Source organism: Stylophora pistillata, chromosome 6 (genome assembly GCF_964205215.1).
Source record: "Stylophora pistillata chromosome 6, jaStyPist1.2, whole genome shotgun sequence".
In the NCBI taxonomy this organism is placed as follows: domain Eukaryota; kingdom Metazoa; phylum Cnidaria; class Anthozoa; order Scleractinia; family Pocilloporidae; genus Stylophora; species Stylophora pistillata.
Window position 1 is genome coordinate 12,270,553 of NC_142524.1, and position 23,556 is coordinate 12,294,108.

The 23,556-nt window shown below is 38.8% G+C and overlaps 1 protein-coding gene and 1 long non-coding RNA gene across 2 annotated transcripts; both read left to right on the plus strand.

Moving 5' to 3' along the window:
* Positions 1–40: 40 nt before the first annotated feature.
* Positions 41–13,195, plus strand: LOC111336717 (uncharacterized). Its single transcript, XM_022942857.2, has 17 exons — positions 41–222; positions 301–528; positions 919–991; positions 1,499–1,595; positions 3,526–3,786; positions 4,155–4,321; positions 5,315–5,467; positions 5,815–6,626; positions 6,766–6,810; positions 7,042–7,184; positions 7,917–8,399; positions 8,888–9,064; positions 9,482–9,746; positions 10,181–10,274; positions 10,380–10,450; positions 11,312–11,461; positions 12,454–13,195. The coding sequence occupies exons 1-17, from the start codon at positions 106–108 to the stop codon at positions 12,553–12,555; spliced, it is 3,438 nt and encodes a 1,145-aa protein (XP_022798592.2). The 5' UTR covers positions 41–105; the 3' UTR covers positions 12,556–13,195.
* Positions 13,196–21,058: 7,863 nt separating this feature from the next.
* On the plus strand, positions 21,059–21,641 carry LOC148728286 (uncharacterized). Its single transcript, XR_016002399.1, has 2 exons — positions 21,059–21,196; positions 21,412–21,641. It is a non-coding gene; the product is annotated as an uncharacterized LOC148728286 (long non-coding RNA).
* Positions 21,642–23,556: the final 1,915 nt, after the last annotated feature.

Consider the following 23,556-nt stretch of genomic DNA (forward strand, 5'->3'; position numbering starts at 1 on the left):
AGTAGCGAGGTAATGAAGCTCAAGAAAGATATTGAGTGGTCTTGGTAACCGTGCCTGATCTCCGAAAGCTTACGACGTTTTCCGGTGCATTCCGGAATTTTTCTGATGGACGAACAAAGCATTTGGAGTTTCTGTTTGGCGCGGAATTCGCTTTGGGAAGAAAGATTCTTACTCGTATCGATGACTTTACTCAAAATGCCAGGAGCTGTCGACGTGTTGCAGGTTAGATGGCCTACATAATTTTATTTCTTTGAGTTCTATTGATAATTTTTTAACCAGTTTTTGCTCGAAATGGCACAGCAATTTGCAAACGACGACTTGTTTGACGCGGAGCTCGGGGAAGATAGTGATGGTGGACGAGATGGGAATTTTACAGACAACGAAAGCGCTCCAAAATCCCCGGCACCCGAGCGCATCGACAGGAAAGAAGAAGACAGTTCGGGCGGAGAAGCTGCAAATGGAGATTCTGGGGAAGACAATACATCTGAAAAGAAAAAGAAACATCGAAGACGAGAATCTAGAAAGAAGGTAAACAGGTTAAATTTACCAGCAGACTGTGTTTGTTAACTTTAATAAAGCTTCATAAAGTATCTGTGAACTTTAACTGGTCAATGAGAATAGGCAAATTTATACAGCTGTTACTGGCTAATGCATATCGTCTACCGAGCTGAGATGTACTATTTAGAAAGAGATAAAATACCTTACAACAAATCATTACAAATTTGCATATGAATTGGACTCGAGTAGCTTCTGTGCGAAAGAAGTGAAAAAATACTTAAAGTTTGAGTCTCTACCACAAATGAAACAGCATCTCCCTTTTTCGAAATTGAAGCCTCTGTACCTGATAGAAAAATTTAGCCCACGTACGCTTCAGAACTACCGATAAAAACACAGATTTAATCGGCTTTCATGTTGCAGTCTCCCAGGCCCCGTAAAGCAAAGAAGGCAGAACTTATGTCAATGCACAGTGAAACACAGAGAATGGTCAGAGGTTTGTGTGTACATGTATTTTTGCTTATTGTTTATTTCTGCGTCAAAATTTCAAGCCTTAACCCCCTAAAATCTGTATGGATAATAACCACACTGGTACCATTACTAGGAGAATTTGTGTAATAATCAAGAGCGTCTTTAGTTTGTGATCATTTCCTTTATTGAATTCTCCTGAACTTTATGATGTTTGATTCAGGAGTGACAGGGCTTGACACTAAATTTTCAACTTACCAGCCAAGTGGCTAGTGACAATTAACTTAGATGTTACAACAATTTCAGTTTGTTTACTAGCCAAACTGGCTGGTGGAAATCGAAAACCACTATCCAAAACTGAATTTCTACTAGTCTGTGGCTAGTTGGCTGCTGTTAATGTTGAGCCCTGGGTGATATTGTAAAGAGAAATTAGATTCTAGTTGCTCTCAGGGGTTACAAGCTATGTAAAAACTGCTACTTAATCTAAGTTTCTTGCATCTTTTAAACTTCAGTTGAATTTTTTTTTACTTTTCAGAATCAATAGTCAAGCTTCCATACCACTTGCCAGCTGCTCTTCCAATAGCTCATTTTCTGAAAAGGGTGCCACTAACAGATCAGAAGAATTCCAACAGGTACTGTAACGCATACTTATAATGTAATCTTTAGTTTGCATTTTTTTATAATTAAGGAAAGACCATTTCAAGTCAAGGAAGGGAGAAGGAAAGGGTGTAGGTATTGTTTTACCAACACTTTTCATACACAGTGGAATTGATAGGAAAAAATTTTTACCCTAAGAAACAAAGATGATTAACCATCAGGACCGGGTTGTTCAAAGGTGGGTTAAAATAACCCAGGGTTAGTGTAAAATTTGATTTCAGATCTTAAAGCTTTCAAAGAAAATTTAGTTTAATTCCACTTGTCTACAGTTTGATGATTGAATGCTCTGAAAAGTATTGGAAATTTTTTCCCAAAACGGCTCTTGAACAGAGAAATATAGAAACCTGGATTAAAATTTAACCCTGGGTTAGTGCTAATCAGCCTTCAAACATTACTGGGCCCAGGAAAAAAGAAATAATCGAATACTTGAATAATTGAATAAGTTTTATTACTCGACGTTTCGGGGTCATCGTGACTCCATTATCAAGAGACTAGTTTAAAAACATGCAAATAAGGAAAGGTACAAGAATAGCATAAATTAGACTGAACGGCTTAAACAAACACCTTGGCGCGGATGGAATCCGTTTGCACGTTCAGTGTTGGCTTACGCATGCGAATATACAACATTTCATTAACAAGGCAATCAAATTTGCCGTTACATTTCGTGATGACGTTGAATTGCTCGATCAAGCGTTCAGGCATTTCTCTATTGTGCTGGAGGTGGTAGTGTTTGTAGATAGAAGATGATTTCCTTGTGTGCCCTTCTACGCGCTCGTGTAAGTGACCACGAGTATAGCCCACATACCCTGCATCACACAGGTTACATTTAAATTCATAAACGACACATTGTTGGTTAACAATAGGGGGCTTAATTTCGTGTTGCTTAAGCTGTTGATCGAGCTTAGGGCTAACGAACACTGGTTGGACAGTCACGCTTAACTTCGAGCTTAGACTGTTCAGTTGTTGTTTAACAGTCTAAGCTCGAAGTTAAGCGTGACTGTCCAACCAGTGTTCGTTAGCCCTAAGCTCGATCAACAGCTTAAGCAACACGAAATTAAGCCCCCTATTGTTAACCAACAATGTGTCGTTTATGAATTTAAATGTAACCTGTGTGATGCAGGGTATGTGGGCTATACTCGTGGTCACTTACACGAGCGCGTAGAAGGGCACACAAGGAAATCATCTTCTATCTACAAACACTACCACCTCCAGCACAATAGAGAAATGCCTGAACGCTTGATCGAGCAATTCAACGTCATCACGAATTGTAACGGCAAATTTGATTGCCTTGTTAATGAAATGTTGTATATTCGCATGCGTAAGCCAACACTGAACGTGCAAACGGATTCCATCCGCGCCAAGGTGTTTGTTTAAGCCGTTCAGTCTAATTTATGCTATTCTTGTACCTTTCCTTATTTGCATGTTTTTAAACTAGTCTCTTGATAATGGAGTCACGATGACCCCGAAACGTCGAGTAATAAATCTTTCCTGGTTTTTTCTATGCCTTTGCTTTAGCAAATTCCTGCTGATCAAGTGATTGAATAAGTTGACACTGAATACTTGTCCCTCTTTCTACATTATATAGAAAGAGGGACAAGTATTCAGTCTCCATGCAACCTTTTTTTTTTCTTAAGATTGTGCTAGTTTATCATAATCATAATAGGTGCTATCTTGTGCTGCAACCTAGCATTTTTGTCCAATGTATGCCACATCACAATGTTGTCATTTTTTTTCTAGGATAGGAGAGGCAACTTGAATTTCTTTGTTATCATGACAAGCAAACACTCAAAATGATTTGGTCAGATCTGGTTGACATAATTAGTTTTAGAGTATGACCTCTTCCAAGAAAGTAATGCAACACAAAAGAATTTATGGTTGTCAATGTCCCCCCCCTCTTTCTTTCAGCCCTAGGGTAGTTTCTTCAGGGGGTCCTCTTGAAAACCAGACATCACTAATTGGTAATGGTAAGCCTGATGACCAAGAACATGCTAGTCCCTTAATTGCCGACACTGCTAGTCCCACAGCTGCTGCTGGTGCAGTTAAGGTGATGTCTAAAGCAGCCACGCCAAAGCTGAGTGCTGCTACAGATCCATTCTTCTTGGACTTAGATGCTGACCCACCTATGGCAAAGCCATTAAGTAGTGGCGTGCAGAGTTTAAAAGATAGGTAAGAGTTGATCGAAACCAATAAATGCTTTTACAAGGGTGAGTTTAAATAGAAGTTGCAGATTTTTCTCCTTCTCACAATTTTTCTCTTCTCATAATTTTTTGTTTCTTCTTCTCACAATTCAGTTGATTTCTTTTGCTCATATAGACGCGATACTTTACCCCAAGCAATTTGTCTGGGAATCTGAATGTTAGCATCATTTACCATAGAAAATGCTGAATTGAGAAGTCTTTTTGCAGATTGTTATGTAAAAAAATGCTTTTCAAAAACTGGGCTTCATTTCTGTTATAATTGAAAATAGTAGAGAAGTGCTGTTCACTTCATATAGCCGTTCTCAGTTAATTCCATTTGATATATTTTTGTTTCAGATTTTTGAAGCACACCTTTAAGCCTCAAGACAAGTCAGCCACTGCAAAGAAGCTCACTGAGAGAAAAGATCACCCAACAGAGGAGGTCTCTTTGGTAGACACACCCAAACCTAAGGGGGTAAACCCAGTCCTTAGTAATGAGAAACTCATGACTGCCAAGACACCTGGTGAGTCTGAACAGAGCACATAGCATTTTAGTGACTGTGCTTAATACAGGGTTCTTACTAAAGTTTTTCATAGGAGGTAAAAAATAAGAAACAGTTGGTTGGAAGGAGAAAAAAGATATTTTTCCAAAATAATCCTAGGATAACTTCAGTAAATATTTTAGTCCCGGGTCTCAGTGAAATAACCAGAAATAAGAAACAGCAGGTAAACTTCCCCCATGCTGGGGTGTGCAGGCCGCATAGGCCCCCACCAGGGTCTAGGGGTAGGTTTTCCACGTGTGGACACCATGCTGCCAACTGTGGCATTTCTCAGTAAATGCTGGGCCTTTTTGCTTGGCCATGAGAAGAATGGAATGGAAAACATAGCGGAGGTCATTTCACGAGGTGACTGCGAGGGACAAATTTGGTTAAAAAAAGCAGGATTTCTTTAACATGTGGTGTATCTTCAAACTGTTAACATGTGGTAGATATCTTCACAACATTGGTTGGAAGGAGAAAAGAGATATTTTTCCAAAAAAATCCTTGGATAACTTCAGTAAATATTTCAGTCCCGGGTCTTAGTGAAATAACCAGTAACATTTGAATAGCCAGTAAAAATGACTGGTTACCAGCTCTTAACAAGAACCCTGTTAATAGTCTAATTCCAGAAAATTGTTACTGGTAAAACAACTTCATAGACTTGTAGATTAAAGTGAAGTAGAAATTCCAAGGTGAGGTATCAGAATGAAAAATTAAATGTGGTATAAACTCAATTAAATACTGTTGCATTTATTGAATTTTAGTGTTTCTTCCTACATGTATATATGTTGTATTATTTGAAGGCAATGGTTAAGTTCCTTTATCACTCTTGTTGAGATCAAGTGAATTGAATACAACATACATGTAGCAGTTTGATGTTGCAAAGGGACAAATAGGTCTACGTGTACTGCAATGTAAATCAAGCATCAATTGGACCTCTAGTTGCAAGTTTAAACAATATACTGTGTTTTCCTACAGGCTCCAGGCTTCAACTTCTGAAGGAACAATTACAAAAAGAAATGAGAGTAAAACGAGCTGAAAACAGGAAAATACAAGAATCTCAGCGGAAGTTAGACAATGAAGAAATGAGTGAGGAAGAAGAAGAAGAAGAAGAGATGACAGATGAAGAAGGTACAGTGAAGATATACATCCTAGATGGCATGCATTAGAGTTTTGAATTTATTTTAGGCTCTCAAGATTGCCATGCAATGTTAGACCTACATTGGTATAGAAAACTTACACTCTGAGAGGTCAGGATTGCAAGGCACAGGCAACAATTCCTCCTTCTTACAATTTTATTACAGTTCTCAAACACCAATTTTCAATACGGTGATCTTACAGTTTGCTAAAATTTATGAAAATTGAGGTAAAGAAAGTGTTATTACACTGCTCTGATAATCACCCAAGGAAGACATTAAATTTGTTTGGTCAGTCTTTGAAGATGTTGAGAAAGAATATTTCTTATTATCATTATGCAGATGATTCTGATTATGAACTTGACAAGTGGAATGAAGATGATGAGCAAAAGCAAGAGGAAGGTGGCAGTGAAGTTGATGGGGAAGACGGAGAAGACAAAGAGGTTAAGGATAAGAATGACTTCTTGGATGATGAAGCAGATGAAAGTGATCATGATGATTTTGGTGATGGCAGAGATGACGTTGACTCAGGATCTGAGGGAGATGTCAGTGATGATGGTGAAAATGACAACAGCGCAGATGAAAACTCTGCCTTTAGTGATGATGAATTTTCCATTACATCTCGTCATTCATTGAAAAAGAAACAAAAACAAAGTTTAATAAAGGAATCAATCGTCCATTCAAAGGAAGAAACTATGGATCTCTTCTGTGACAGCCGTTCCAGAGGACTGGAAAATGATGGGTCTTTAGAGAAAAACAGTAACAATGAGAAAGGCACTGGAGAGAGTGTGGAAAGCCTTTGTCTACGGCTAGACAGTTTGGAAGATGGTGATGACACAAATTTCAACTTTTCCAGCTCACCAGTATCATCTAAGATGAAGGCTAAAATGAAAAATGTGGCAAATATTTCTGAGGCATCACAGGAGTCCAGCCAGTCAAGTTTTGGGGTAGGGCTAGGGTCAGAGTTTGGTGAGAATGCAAACAGTCTTGAGGCTAGCAGTGACAGTAGTGTGATACCACCAGGAGAGGGGGATAGTAGAGCCCTTGGAGACAGGAGTTCAGGGAAGAAAACACCCGAGATATTCTCATCATTTTCCAGAGTCAGAAATCTCATTGGTATAGGAAATTATGGTGATACACTGTACGAAAAGAAGGTAATAACTGATTGAAAACAGTGAACTTACATGTAACTTAGATGTGTTTTTACCCCAACAAGGAAGAGCTAAGGCACAGCTAGTTTAGATCTGTGTGTATATGCATAAGGCCTACAAATTTTTTCCACTTGTTTTTCAGTCTGGCAAATTATCTCAGCTCACACTTCCCATTGAAGATTCCCAGGTATGTGTTTCAATTCATGTAAAGAATGTAGAATTCACTAACATTCTCTGTTGAATTTTCCTTGATTTGTGTCAGTATCTGCAATTATCTAATGCTTCATCTCCTGAGAGTTATGTTCTATTTGCAAAAAACTCAATCTGTGACCAGAAAAGTTGGTGAAAGTTATTTAGATTTTGTTTAGAATTTAAGTAAAACCAATTTTTTGTCGACTAATTTTTTTTTTAATTTCAGGACTTGTTTGATCATGGGAATGATAGGAATGTTGAAGATAACAACTCTCAGCAACTAAAAACAGGATCAGAGCCCATGTCTAGTGATTTCCACTTCTCTCTTGATGAAGATACGCAGTTCACTCAAATTCTGAACACTCAGGGGTTAGTCTTATGTTACTTGTTAAGGCAGTTCTGCAGTGTTGCCTTTTTTTCTGGTTCTTCAGCATTCTGAATTGTGGTTCATAGTTATAAACTTCTCTTTATTTTCCTTGATTGAATGGTTCTAACAAAAATGTCCTGGGAATTTTTTTCCCTGAGTTTTTCTCCCCAAGAGTAGTTTTCCTCCTGCATTTTTTCCCCTGAGTTGTCCCCACAGTTTTTTTCTGAAGTTTTTCATAATTTCAGCATACTAATTTAGTCCTATGAAACAGAAATGGTTCAAATTTTCATTTGTCATTTTGTTTTTTGTTATTTTTTATGTTATGTTAAGTTAAGAAATATAACCTGTGGGGAAAAGTCAACTTTTCTGGCTGATACTGATCAAAAGCATTGTATTTCATTGTATGGAAAGACAAAAGATAGACTGGCTTAGAAAGCTACTGAAAAGAAAGCAGATGTTTATTGACATTTATACATTGAACTTATGATGGGATTAATCCTGAAATTTCTGGGAAATCATAGACGACAAAAATTAATATTTATCCTTGTTTTACGGGTTATCTTGTTTGTATGCCACATAAAATATGAATGTGCTCTGTAGTCTTAAGCCTGTTTTCCATTTTTCCATTTGTATGTGTTTTTCCATCTTTCTGAAGCTAAACATTGTCATAGTGGCTACCACAAATACATTTGTATGGTGTTACTATTCCCTATTTGTTTTTGTTTCCATTGCAGTTTCCTGAACTCCAGTAAAAAGAGCCAAACAAAAACAAAGAATCTTTTCAATGACAAAATCAGTGGAAATACCCAGCCAGCCATGAAGGAACTGCTCGGGTTGTGTTCTGGAAGATTTAGTGACAACGAAGACAGTGAACCTCTTCATAACACCGAAACTCAAAATAAAACAAAGGGGCAGAGGAAAAGCTTAAAATTTGACACACAAAGCAAACAGTGCAGCATGAATGAACTACTGGATTTGTGCTCAGGGAAGTTCAGCGATGATGATAATGGTGATGATGAGATAGGTGAGGTGTTAGAGAGGCAACAAAAGGGTTCAGAGCAAAGGGAAACAGAGGTTGGTCAAGAAGAGGACAAGATTGATGTTGAGGACAATGACGAGAAAAGGGATAAGGAGAGTGATGATGACAACGAAGAGAGTGACCCTGAAGAGATGATTCTTAAAAGAAAGTATGGCAAGACTTATGGCACAAAGGAAAAGTATGTGATTAATTCATTTTCTCTGTTCATGTTTTTCGGCCCTCACCACAGTGTCTTTATCATTGACACATGAGGTGATTTAGTTTGGCCCTTTAACCTCTAAAGGTGACTAGCATCTTATTTCTCCTTGCAATATCCAGGGGTTTCATTGATGTTTTCAGCAGAAGGGCGACTGGTTTTCACAGGCGGGCAAAACATTTTGAACCGAACTTCTTTATAAGATAAACTTTCCTCCAGATCGTCAAACCAGGTGGGCAAAACTTTCCTCACAACTGGTCAATTTGCCCGGTGCCCAGCCTCTTATGAAACCCATGAATATCACACCCAAACCAAGGTCACAAACATAAAGGAAATGATCACGACTCTTAATCATTAAACAAATTCTCCTTGTCAGCACCTTGGGAATTGTATAGAGAACAGTATGGAGAACATGCATGCTGATGTTAGGGTGTAAAGGGCTAACTGCTCTTCTGTTCTGATATGTATAGGAATGTTTTTGATAAAAGAAATTTTTTGGAGGAAGAAGCTGAGTTATCTGGCAGTGATGTAGGATCTGATGAAGATGAAGATATTGCCACAGATGATGATGTTTTGGACGAGGAATCTGGAGGAGAAGATTTACCATCTGATGAAGAACTGCAGAAACAGATTAATAAAGTTCATATGTAAGTGGTATTTAACACCGAATGAACAGATCTGTAGATTTATTTCTTGCACGTATGATATTGCGGACCTATCGTACTGTTAAAGAATTTTGTCGGGATTCCACAGCGATACTCGAGTTTGCTGCTCTTCGTGAACGAGTTGTTAATCTGTTGCTGGTAAACCCTTCCTTTCCCCCTACCCCCTCCCCGGAAATTTATTAAGTTTTAATCTAGCACGCATTCATACACCCAGAAGAGAGGGGCAACGTGGGTTCGAAGTTTTTTGCCTCAGCGACACCAGACAAAGGTTTAAACCCATTTATCTGGAGTCCAATGCGTCAACCAAAAACCCACGGCACTGAACCTAGGAAAGTCTTGTGTTTGGTACTGACAAAGAAGGAGTTTTGCAAAAGAAATAATTCTTTAATTTTCTTGCAGGAAATCAATCCACGACCAGGACAACGTGGAACTAAGAGCTGTCAAAGAAATGTTCCTCCCTGATGGCGATCTTTATTCAGATGGGCAGGGCCGCACAAGGCACTTCCGGTGGAGGGGTATTGATGAGAATTCACAGTTTAATCTGTTTGGCGACAAAGGCTTGTGGGGCGACGAAGAGGGAGAGCCAACTGAACTGAGTACCGAAGAAGAGATACAAAGACGCAAGGAAAGATATGAAAGAGAAACGTTTCTGAGAGAAGAACTGGTAGGACGAAACTCTATTTGACCCTTGTGAAATAAGATAGAGCAATTTTCAACTGAGTGCGAAAATCAACTCGCTGGGTTTGCATCTTCTATTGGTATGCCATTGGTCTGGAAAATTGGCGTCATTCTTTTGACCAATCATTTGAAAAGCTGAAAACAAACGCACGCGGTCACCCGCGTTTTCCCGCGCTTAAGGTCGGTTGCGTGTTTTGATTGGTTAGATCTTGACAAAAACAGCCAATCAAAATTACATAAGTTATCACCACAACCAATCAAACTTTGGTTTTCGTTTTACGTGCGTTTAACGCGTCTGTTTCTAAACCCAAACTAGCTTACCGAGTCTTTAGAATTTGGTTGGAGTAATTTTTTTATATTGCCGAGCGGTGTAACATTTGATTTGATTTGATTTGTTTTGTTGTATTTTACCTCCAACAGGAAAAAAAGAAAGAGAGTAATATGTTAGATCTTGACGAAAACAGCCAAAATATTCTCAATAAGATTAAAGATACGAGTAGTCAGTTACCAGAAGGTACGGTCAGGGTGTCTCTTTTGTAACTTTTTCACCAATTTTGTCAACTTTCTTTCCCGTTTTCTACATAACTGTTCTAAATAATTATTTTTCTTCTTTTTCCAGCTCCAGTGAAGCCCCAAGCAATCATACTGAACTACAAAAACAGCGTAGCGCCAGTGTCAAAGAAAAAAACCGTAAGTGCGCTGAACCTTGTTCCTCCCTGTTTGTGTGGGTAAAGAGGGTTCAATGCGGTGATGGCTTCTACGGCTATCGGTTAAGATTTTGGCTCATTTACGGCTAAAGGTTTAAAATGCCACTCCATTGTTGTCACCAGAATTTTATTTTACGCTAAATGGTTAAAATTTGGTTGTTTTACGGCTATCGTTTGACCTCATTGAGACCCTCTTACAACTGAAGGGACTGAGTAGTGTTCATTCACACTACAGTGATCAATCTCATCTTCATTTACTAATCTGAAGTTCAAATACATGATATCCAAATATTCACAGTCATTTATTTATCACCTCACGGGTTTTGATTATGAACCAACAGGGTAACCAGCTCCCAGTTGGCTTGTCAGCTCAGTTGGTAGAGCACTACACCGGTATCGTAGTGGTCATCGGTTCAAATCCCGTACAAGCCTGAATCTTCTTTCAGGCCTTATTTTCACTACTGCTTGATAGCGTTCATTAGTTCGACGATCACTTTTATTATCTTTAAAAACCGGCTCAGTACTACATCAATAAAATATTTGAATTGACCAAGTCCTGTATTTGGGCGATTTCAAAATGGATGTAATAAAGTGGTAATTAAACCTCATGTCGTGCAATTTTGGTCTGAAAGCATACTTGTGTTTTCAAATCGAACGAGCGCGCAGCGCGAGTTCGATTTTGAAATCACGCGTATAATTTCAGCCCAAATTGCACTCCACTCTGTTCAATTACCATTATTTATTCCCACGAGCGGTCTGCCATTTTCGTGTTCCTTTTCATGTGAATTCCAAAGTTATTATAATCAAACACTTGTCAAGCCTTAATTTTCGTCCTCTTTCGTAGTCTTTTAAAGGATCCTTTTTGAAGCACAATAAAACGACTCTATCAAGACTTTCCTCGCTCACATCCAATGCGCCGAATGCGTCCGCCACAACACGAGGATTTGTCTTTCATACAGTGTCACCGTCTGGCAAGAACAACTCTAATGCTAAGGTATGTGGCGAGCCAATATAGATTATTAACACCGATGCTAAGGTATGTGGCGTGCCAATATAGATTACTAACACTGATGCGATTTAAAATTATGTTGATAAAAAACGTAATGTTCAAGTTCCACTTTGTCCATTGACTTTTCGCGTAGTGATCTGTAAGGTTTGTTAGAGAAGTTTGCATTAAATCGGTGTCCAACCAAAAGACCAAAAGCCAGAGTGCATATATCGAATGTAACTGTTATTGGAAGAGTTTCAGGGCTCGAAATTAACGGTAACCCGTTAACCAATGGTTAGTAATTTTCAACGTTTGGTTACTAAAAATGTGTCTAACTAACCCGACATGGTTAGTAAAATTTTCTAACATATTTAAACATTGGTGGACTTCGGGACAAAGAGCACGGAGACCCGACTCTCAGAGGAATACTTAGAATACTCAAGTTGTTAAATCAACTTAAACTCTTTTTAGAAAATGTGCTGTCGATGTACTGTTCTTGACTAATCATGGTAAACGAGAGGGAAATAAAATAAGTGCATAATTGTCAACGTTTTTAAGGTCAACACGCAATTTCAGCTACTCTTTAATTTGTCCTAGTCGTTATTATCAAAATGTTGAATATTTGAGGTATCGTAACTTGTGAGCTTGGATACCAAATTTTATAATTTGGTTAGTAGAAAAGATATCTACTAACCCAAAGGGTTAAGTGCTCCAAAAATTAATTTCGAGCCCTGCAGTTCAAGTTGTTTCCAGTGAAGCTTAATTTTTTGACTTAGAGGTAATCTCGCTTTTTTTTGGTATTTTATAGTGGCATATATTACGAGAAATAGGTAGTAAAGTGCGTGATTTGAACAGGGACAATTTGACTGGAAAGAAAAGCCGACATAAATTTTTAGAAATGGTGTAGAATTTTACCGGAACAACTTGAAACGAAAAAGAGAAGACTAAAATTCTTACCAATTATGCAAACTAGTCGCAACGTTTGGTTTTTCTTTCAGAAATTACAACGCACAAATTCTGCAATAGAGCTACCGGCGTCCAAGAAACCACGATTGGACAGAGCCCTTAGTGATTCGACCAGCGTGTTCTCCATGTTATAACACCAGACTGTATTTAAAGACAACTGCGAAGGGCGGCAAGTTCACGTAACTTCCGCAGCAAGCGGTATTAAGTGCGTGTGAAGTATAGTCTGGTGGTGGAGCTGCGATACGCCTTGATAAATTTCATTCATAGCTAACTTAAGAAACTGTTAGCTACACAATTTAAGCCGATGAATGAACTTTAGTTATCATTAAAATCCACCAAATCCATTATTGGTAGCTCTTCACGTCTCTTCTAGTCTCTTCGCGTTTTTTCTCTCTTAACATTTTTCGACAGCCAAAATGATTTTCATTATGGCGAAGCCAGGAAAAAATGACTTTTTTTTGGGAACTTCATCGCAACTCTTAATTGATGACGTTCATTAACGAGTCAATATTTCCTTTAATTTCTTTGGTCACGAGAATTAATAAATGATCACCAAATAAAGAAGATCTTAACTGTTGTACAAATTCCCCTTGTCAGTACCAAAGAAAATGTATGGATAACAGTACTGAGAAAATACACACTGATGTTAGGGTGTACATGGACATACAACCAAACCTGTATTACTCTTGTACTAGGCTAAAACGCTTTCAATGCACGTGTTTTGTTATATTGTACAGAGTTACCTAATCAGAATAAAAGCACCTTGTTTTCAAACGAGTGTTTCGTGATATTCTGCTTCGAGAAAAAAAAAAAAAAACAGCATAGCTTTCCCTTTGTGCATTTCTTTAAGTTCCACCTTTTTTAAACCGACTCAAAATATTTGGCAGCTGAAAGTTTCGCGAGAATATGATTTCCCAGTGCCTATTTCATCCGTCACTGATCATCCTTTTTGACGATTTAATGCTCTTCTGTTGTTTTATGACTCTTCAAAAGTTCTTGTCGTATCTTGAGTGCGAATAAATTCCGGGATATTGTACGCGAACAGTTCGGGAGAAATTTCATCCCGAAACTCCATTATAGGGCTGTAACTTCGCTGGATTTCAACATATCTCGTACTGGAAAAGGAACTGTTATTTCCAGTTGCGAAGGGGTCTGCCCTTGGCGGCGTTGAAAACTCGCTTCGGTGGCCGTTAAAAAAAATATCTGTAACAATATCATCGGCAAAATCACTGGTGTCAACATCATCTTCAAACTCTATGGTTGGACTGTAACCTCGTTGAACTTCTACGTACCGAACTCCTTGAACTGGCGGCATATCAACATTGCATCCATTAAACGCAAATTCTTTTGCGTCAGATGAAGAATCTTTCAACTTGCTTCGTTTCGCGTTTTCTCTATCCTTTCGGCATTGAAGTTGATGATTTATTAGCGTGTCCGACGGACACAGTTCCTCGCATATTTCACATGGTAAAGCTATGACTATACTTTCGCTTTCGGGCGACAATTTTTTTCCGCTTTCCTCGGCGCTTGAGGCTGCCTGATCGCTTGACTTTCCGTCTGCTTTGACGAAAGCTTTTTGCCCCTTATCCATTTTGGTTTCTGAGAAATCATTTACGTGACTTGATTATTTTATATCACGCATATCGCTGTTGTAACTGGTGGAAATGCTTCGTCAATATCTCGTAGGGCTGTAACTGATCTTTAAGCGATTTTACTTCAATCTGATTCGCTATCGATATTTCCAAGGCTTCTAATGTTTATAAATACATATGAGGCACTCATTGGGTTGTGAAAGATTCTTCTTCATCCAAACTCTTAGTTTAATTGATATCGAATCTTTAACCCTCATCTACGAAGTAATTGCTGAGATTTTTCCTTCAGTAAGAGTTGAAAACTGCGACGGTTATATGACATTTTTCGTCAGTCGCCTACATGCGTGAAAGTTTATTTTAGCACTTGTGTCTTCAAGCTTTGCGCGTTAGCCAAAGCGGCCTGCCTCGCAAGGCATAACTACAATGGAAAAACAAACAATATTTTGTGTTAAATACCCCTTGGTTCAGTGATCGGTCGTTGTCCAACGGAATCCAAGGTAAAAAAAAGTTACGTCGGTATCAAAAAGGAAAACGAAAAAATGAACTCTTTGAAAAAAGAGTTCACACCCATAGCGCGAAAATGCAGAAGACTTGAGCAAGAATCGGCCCCAGAACTAAGAAGACCTTGATTACGACTGGGGTAAAATATTTTTAAAAACAACTTGGACTACTCAGAGTTAAACTTCCGCTTACGCAATTCAATTCGGTTCAGAAAACTGAAAATGAAAAGACAGCGAATAGACTTGCTTACTAATATGTTTCCCAAACAGCTCCGCCTTCTTCTTCTTTGCAAACAAAATCAATATCAAATTAGCCAAGTCGCAGTTAAGGACTTCAAGAGAACCGTGCCATTGAAAAAATGGCTTTGATCATTAACCAAAAGAAACCTCACTCCAAACAACCTTGTTAATCATCAGTTAATGACAGTTGTTAATAACGTCATCGATAGTCAGTGTGTAGAACAATTCTAATGGGTTCCTCTTTACGTACAAAAACATCATTACTTAATTAGACCGCAAGGAACTTACCTTATTAATCATCAGTTGATTGATAGTGGCGGACTCAGACTGACGTCTTATTCGATAGTCAGTGTGTAGAACAATTCTAATTGGTTCCTCTTTACGTACAGAAGAAGCTTTGTTAATATGACCACCAGGAACCTCGGCTCCAAAGAGTCCCGTTAATCAATACTCGATTGATGTTCCGATGGACTCTTCAAAGTCAGCGAATAGAATAATTCTAACTGTTTCCTCTATCCCTGCAGAAGTTTCATCTAACGATTTATTACTTTGGAGAGACGATTTTAGTCAGTGATTTACAGTTAAGTACAATAATGTCGACCATCGAGATCGTGAGCCTCGCCTGTCTATTTATTTTGTTTACAATCATGTGTTTCGTCGTCAAGAACCACTGAGTCTTGATACAAATAAGGCGGCGAAGAGCCAATGTGGAGCGGGATGGTGCTATGATGAATGTGCACAACAGAGCGACCCAGACAGCTGTTACACCTCGTCTGCCCAGAGAAATGGCCACCATAGGGATGTACGTTATACCGCATCAGAGAGGAGTTCTGGATTTAAGAGGAAACGAAATCTGTACAGCGATTGGTATACAGCGTATGGCTGTGGAGCCAAGTACATATGTCCATCAAATAATTGCAAATCGCTCATTACCTCGAGAAAACGATGAATAACTCAGTTCAAAAAAGGCAAGGGAAATTAATCAATCCGTTTGGCACTATTATATTTCAATTACCCTCGCCTGCTTTTTCGAGCTACTCCTAATTAAAATTTAGCTGTTCCAATATGACTTATTCTATCTCCCAATATGTTTACATTTTATAAAAGTTACTGCTTTGAATATACACAGGCAGAAATAAACAAAAAAGGCCGAACACAGCTTATCTGGGATCCTGAAATCATTTTAATTGCCCATTTTTATCTTAACAGGTCTTTGAGGGAGGAACTAGATCGTTTGATATCATTCATCCATTGTCTTTGATACAATCGAAAGTATGATAGATTTGAGTACGCGTGGCTGCTCGCATTGTTATCCGATTCATGGTGATACCGCTACACTTGTTTTCCCGAATTGTTTTCGAAGCCCTTGATTAGGTCTTGAAAGCATGTCAAATGTAGCATAAGTTAAAGTGTCTATACGGCCAACAGGGTTTTTATACTATAGTTTTGGTATGTATTTAACATGTAAAAAAGTATTCTTAAATATAAATTGGATTCTGACGAGTCTTCGCCCTGAAATCGAGCTTTAAACTTCCCGCTTTAGCCACGCCCATTGAAGGTGACCGTGAATCGGGGCAAAAAAGAGATTGGGTTCAGAATGGGTCGTGACGTCAGTCAGGAACGCGCCAAATCCCGCCAATGGTTCATTTCACTGTTTTTTTCAGTAAGGCAAAGAGTTTTCGTCGACATTAATATGCCCGATAGATGTGTTGTAAAAGTACTGCGTTTGTCAAGCAAAGTAACAACACGACGCTCGAGACGCTCCTGGAGTGACGTCACTCATCACCAATCTTCCCTTACGCGGTCAACTTCATTGGGCGTGGCCGAGGCGGGAACTTTAAAGCTCGATTTTAGGGTGAAGAGGCGTCAGAATCATTTTTTTTGTTTAGAATACTTTTTTACAGGTTAAAGAGATACCAAAACAATAAAAACCCTATTGGCCGTATCGACACTTTAATTTTCGTAAATGTCCATAATAATTATTACAAATAGTAAAATCAACTGACGATGATGATGACTTTATTTAAACTCGGATGAAAATGAGGCTTGTTAGGCCTCTAGCAATAGAGATGCTAATATACCGAGAAAAATGTATGAATATGAATTACAGAGTTTAAAAATAATGTAAGCCTAAATAGAAATGATGATATAAATGATGGTGATATAAAATTACAAATTATCTCATTCCTGAAAGGGCCAAATTCAACCATTAATCTTAGCTTATCAGGTAATGCATTCCAAGCCTTAGCAGCAATGTAAGAAGTTGATTTGAGGCCGAAAGTTGTGGTCTTAGCTACAGGTAAAACAAGTTTGTTTTTGCCCCTAAGATTTTTCTTATTTTCTCTTACTTGAAATAAAGATTGAATTTTCTGAGGCATATTGTTATAGAGGGCTTTAAAAATGATTAAAAGCATATCTTGTTTCCGTCTACAACTTAATGAGTAACCAATCTTATAACATAGACTATCATATCCGTTGGAAAAGTCATTAAACACGTATCTAAGGGCCCTCTCATGTAATCTCTCTAACCGGTCACTGTCTTCTTTGAGACAGCTATTCCAAACAGAACTACAATAAGTAAAGTGAGGCATGATAAATGCCCTATATATACGTATCTTTGACGAAAACGAAAGAATGTGTTTGAATCGATTAAGTACATCAATTTGTTTACCTACTTTCTTAATTAACCTAGATATATGACTCTTAAAATTTAACTTATAGTCAATTACAACCCCTAAGAGTTCCACATTATCGATCGCTTTGACTTAGAAACCATCAATATCCAGTTCTACTAGATCACTTTTTCGCTTGGGAAAAACTAGGAGTTTACATTTGTCCAAGTTTAGGGTCAGACCACAGTCATGAAACCATTTGGAGGTGACTCTTAAGTTCCGGATGAGGACAGCCTGAACCACGCTTGGAGCAAAATCACTTGAAGTTAGTTGGTTGTCATCAGCATAATTCGAGAGTTTGACCTCTGTAACAAAGTATCAACAATCAACAACGAAACAAAGTTTCCGTGACTCGTAGTTTCATGCTTTCTCAATCGTCAGACGGTGGTTATACTATTTCTATTTACGCTCTACTTTATGTATTGAGCACTATACAGCCAGCTAAAGTATCTCCTCCAGATAATAATTATTACATAAACAAGATTTAGCAATCTGACAATACTTAATACCCACAAGCAGAGAACAGACAAACTTTGTCTTACAGATGTTGCCAATGAGTTTGCAGCTCTCAATGAAAATCGAAAAAGCAACTTTGGTACCTTCAAAGAATCCGACTTAAAAATGTCTGAGTGACACGCATCCGTTGCGTCTGCTGGGTTTAGCTTAGAAGTTAGTCTATTCATTTAAATTTGGTCAAATGTGAAGGCCAGTTTGTTATTCGTTGTTTTATAAGAATTTAAAATTAACTTCACTATTGGCAGTTTTAGATCCATTTCCAGCCATTTCAGAAGACTTTGATTTCAAATTTTCCCGAAGGAGCATGTCCCCGGACCCCCTTAGGTTTGCTCACGTTAACGAGTTTGAATTAGCCCCTCCCCCCCCCCCCCCACTTGAAAATGCGCTTCGCAGGCCCTGTTTGTGCATTCATGTGAATGACACTACAAATATTTTGTCGTTTTTCATAATTAACCTGTACCTACTGTGAGATGAATTAACCAATAAGGGCGGTCGATTGATATTTTGGTTGACTTACTCTTGCAAAAGTTGTCAGTAGAGTACTTCAACTCGGTTCCTTTCTACAGACATAAGCTTCATTTGCTGCCTTGGATAGACAACTTCAGTTAGAGATTTCCAGTTCAGGCTGCCTGATCGCTTGACCTCCTGTCTGTTTTGACGAAAGCTTTTCGACCGTTATCCATTTTGGTTTCTGAGCGATCATTTACGTGTGTTAATCATTTTATATCGCACATATCGCGGTTGTAATTGGTGGAAATGCTCCATCATATATCTTTCAGGGCTGTAACTGTCTTTTCAGTCAGTAGCAACTTTTCCAAGGCTTCCAATGTCTATAGACAAGACGGATAGATATTGAAAAATACACACGAGGCACCGATTGGGTTGTGAAAGATTCTTCTTCATCTAAACTCTTAGTTTAATGAATATCGAATCTTTAACCCTCATCGATACAGTAATTGCTGAAATTTTTCCGTCAGTAGGAGTTGAAAACTGCGATGGTTATATGACATTTTTCGTCAGTCGCCTGCATCAGCATGCGTGAAAGTTTATTTTAGCATCCACACTTGCGTGTTCACGCTCTGTGCTTTAACCAAAGCGGCCTACCTCGCAAGGTATAACTACAATGGAAAAACACAATATTTTGGGTTTACTACCCCGTGGTTGACAGTGAACGACCGTTGTCCAAGTCTACCTAAATCCTTAAGAAACGGAATCTAAGATAAAAAAGAAAAGCTACGTGGGCATTAAAAAAAAAAAACCTTTGAAAAAAAATAGTTCACATTCATAGCGCTGAAATGCAGAAGACTTGAGTAAGAATTGGGCCCAGAACTAAGAAGACCTTGATTACGACTGAGGTAAAAAATTATAAACAAAAACTTGAACTAGTCAGAGTTAAACCTCCGCCTACACAGTTCAGTTCAGAAATTGAAAATTAAAAGACCGCAAACCGACTTGCTTACCAATACAATGGATTTGCATTTCAAACACATCCTGTTTAGCTTTAAACAACATATGTTTACCCTCTGGGCCCCCTCATGTCCTTAGTTACTAGTTACCACTATTTAGCGGTTCTTTGGCGCCCATTGAAAATCGATCAATGCATAGCCCTCCCGCTGCTCCGCCTTCTGCGCTTTCAACCGCACACAAACTACCCCGGAATATTCGTGTTTTTATTCGTGTTTTTCTCGTTGCCTTGTTCCCACCAATCACGCAGCTCCATTTTCTGCCTTTAAAAGCACACACAACCCACAATTCCTCTATTCGCTCCGTCGAAGCGCTAACGCTCGAAACCTCAGCTTTTATAACCGTAACGGTGGCCAATTTACCATTTCAACTTTGTTGATATATTCAAATTACCCCGGAATAGTACACTTAATAGCTCTTCACTTCTTTAAATGATCATATACCCGCCGACAATATGACACATTGCATACAATGTCCTCAAGCGTTTTGCAAACAAAGACAATGTCAAATTAGCCGCACTCTAAAGGACCTCAAGAGTGCCGACCTCAAAAAAATCGTCTTTGATTAATGAGACCACAAGAAACCTCACTCTAAAGAGCCCCTTATTAATCAACAATTGATTGATGTTCGTGTAGAACAGTTCTAGTTGGTTTCATTTTTGTAGAAGCTTCATTTATAACTTTGGAGAGACGATTTCAGTCGAAGATTTACATCTTAGTACAACGGTCAACCATCGAGATCGTGTACCTCGCCAAGTTGTGTCTTCACGCTTTGAGCGTTAACCACCTCGGCCTGCCTCGCAAGGCATAACTACAACGGAAAAACAAACAATAGTTTGTTTAAACACCACTTGGTTCACAGTCATCGACCATTGTCCTAGTCTACCAAAATCCTTAAAACACGGAATCTAATGTAAAAAAAAAAAAGGAGCCACGTTGGCATCAAAAAGAAAAGAGCTTGATTACGACTGAGGTAAAAAAAATTGTAAACAAAAACTTGAACTAGCTCTAACTCTAGAACTAGTTGAACTAGCGGTTCTCTGCCGCCCATTGAAGGTCGATCAATGTACGTAGAACCCTCTCAGCTCCGCCTTCCACGCTTTGAATCGCACACGAACTACTGCGAGATAGTACAATAGCTCTTGATTGTTTTAAAATGACTATGTACCCGCCAGCAATATGGCATAATGTATTTTACGATGTCCTCAGACGCTTTACAAACAAAAACAATGTCAAATTTGCAAATTAGCAAAAAATTATCTTTGATTAATGAGACCCAAGCAAGCCTCATTCTTAAGAGCCACAGCGCGTAGAACAGTTCTAGTTGTTCCCTTTTAGTAGAAGCTTCATTTTAATTTATTACTTTGGAGAGACGATTTCAGTCAGAGATTTACAGTTAAGTGCAGTAATGTCGACCATCGAGATCGTGAGCCTCGCCTGTCTCTTTATTTTGTTCACAATCATGTGTTTCGTCGTCAACAACCACTTAGTGTTGCAACAGATAAGGCGGCAAAGAGTTGCTGTGGAGAGGGTTGGTGCCACGACAGACGTGGAAAACAGAGCAAACCAGACAGCTGAAGCGCCTCTACAGCCCCGAGTGCGGGGTGAAATGGCTGCCATAGGGATGCACGTCATACCGCATCAGAGAGGAGTTCTGGAGTCAGGAGGAAACGAAATCAGGACAGTGATTGGTATACAGCGTATGGCTGTGCAGCCAAGTACATGTGTTCATCAAAGAATTGCAAATCGCCCACTTCCTCGAGAAAACGATGAGTAACTTAGTTGGAAAAGGGTAAGAAAAATTAATCAATCCGTTTAGCTTTATTATATTTCTATTATCCTTGCTGCTCTTTAGCTGTTAAAAATGGATTTGTTTAATATGTTTACATAGTGTTAAAATCACTGCTTTGAATATACGTAAGCAGAAATAAACTGCAAACAAAATGGCTGATATCAACTTATCTAAGATCATGCAATCATTTAATTGCCCTATTTTCATTTTGACAGGAGGTTTTCAGACTTTCAAAGAAGCTGTAGCATTTGACATCATTCATCCATTGCCTTCAGCAAAATAGAAATAATAGATACGATCTGAGCGATACCGCCACTGCCAGCGGGGATTAGGGTCAATTAGGTCTTAATGGCATCTCAAATGTAGTTTATATATTAATCTTCGCAAATGTCCATTATTTTTATTAGATATCTGAACTGTACCCATTAAACTAAATTCACGAAAATGGCAGTCTTATTTATCATTTCAAAATTTTTTGAAAGGATTTACTTGTGGTACGTTGACGACACTCCGTAAGTATTCCTAATTGATAGCGTAGACCAGTTTGATTACATGTCATGTCAACCGGAACAGAAAGTACTCCACCTCCTACAAAACGAGAGTCACGAATACGTAGTCTTTAAGTTATTTCAAGTGCCTTTAAGATCCGTTCATAAGTAATGCCATTTTATGTCGCTGTCTGGCCCGGTATTTTATTCTAGCATCTTTTGTGACCTTATTTTTTAAGATAGCTAAAGCAAACTGTTAGCAACTTGTGCATTTGTCTTCTACGATTCCCAAATGTTTCCCAAATGTTGATTACAAAAGCTGAGGACGATAAATAACTTTCAAAACAATTGAACAATCAACTCACGCTATTAAAATCACTCATCCGCAGCTTAGCTTTAAACAACTGGCAAGAACTCAGAAAACAGGGGACAATTAAAATACACAAGAACGATGCTTACAACACTTACAGCTGTAAACAAATGTCTAAGGAAATTGTATCTAAATTGTAACTGTATACTTATCCACCATGCCAACATTATCATTAGAGCCCAGCTAGGGGGGAAAGCGGGGGTCTATATAACAGGCAAACATCAAGAATTAGAATACAACATTGCGAGATTTGACGGGATTCATAGTTACTAACCATTTGTCAGCCCACGCGGAGATCCGAGTTGTTTAAATCAGAACTGAGGCGACCAGCTGATACGACCAGCTCCTCAACAATCGCAAACAGTGTATCATCATCAGCATAAATTAAATCAAAGGAAGAAAGGCGAGACTATCAGTGATATCATTGAAGTAAATAAGAAATAGAAACGGTCCTGACACAAACCCTTGAGGGACTCCAGAATTGACTGTTCACCATTCAGAGGATCGCCCTTCCATGACTACCCGCTGCCTTCAGTTACGCAAATAACTCTCAAACCATTGAAGTAATTGAAGTGGTTGTACACCAAGACTCTCTGACTTACGCAACAAATAACCGGCATGCCACACCTTATCAAATGCTTTGCTCAAAGGAAAACAACACGTACCTCTATCAATCTCCAAGGCTTCCTATATTTTGGGTACAGAGAAAATCAACCGGTAAATTGCTAAATCACACACTGGAGCTCATACAGAAATCTGATCTCCATCAAAAAATTGTACAGATGAAAGAAAAAAATTTTTTTCACAAAATCTTGCCAGCAGAGAGACAGGGCGGTTATTCACTTTGAGTTGACGGTTATCATTTTTAAGAGAAATAACATTTGTAGGTTTCCACTCACTTGGACACTGACCAAGTGAAAGAGACATGATAACACAATTAAATAGACATGAAAACCATCACAGCACAATTTAATATTCCTGTTGCTAACCCCATAACCACTTGCCCTATATTAGTTCGAGCACTTGCTCTTCTGTGCCGATAAAACTGGAAAAAAAACTGTTTATCCTGATAGGGCGTAATAACAAGAAGAATGGTGTTGGTTCAGTCGAAAGAACGCAAGTCACGCAAAGTGCGAGTCACGCGCGAGGGCTTCGCGCTGCTCAACTCGTGCATGACTCGCACTTTGCACCTGACTCGCGTTTACCTCTGTTCGCCTTAAAATGCAAAACATTAAGGCCGCTTCTACAAGCTAGTTCAGGAAGGAAGGCGTTAATGGACGTGTTTATCTTCTTTCTCAACATGATCGCCTCACATCGACTTCCGCTGCCATAACATGCACAACTCGCGCGACGGACTTTAACGCAAAGTAGCGACAGCTTTTAGTCAAGGCAACAATTGTCTCCCAACGAACCAGTAGAGCCTCATTGATAGAGAAGCCAACAATTATAAAAAGTCGCCTGCAAGCATTGAAAGTTCAGTTATTATCATGCGGCGCCTCAGT

Coding starts and splice junctions, on each gene's coding strand:
- LOC111336717 (XM_022942857.2), top strand. CDS start 106: ATGGACGAACAAAGCATTTGGAGTTTCTGTTTGGCGCGGAATTCGCTT. Junction 529..918: donor GACGAGAATCTAGAAAGAAG/GTAAACAGGTTA, acceptor TTCATGTTGCAG/TCTCCCAGGCCCCGTAAAGC. Junction 7,185..7,916: donor CAAATTCTGAACACTCAGGG/GTTAGTCTTATG, acceptor TTTCCATTGCAG/TTTCCTGAACTCCAGTAAAA.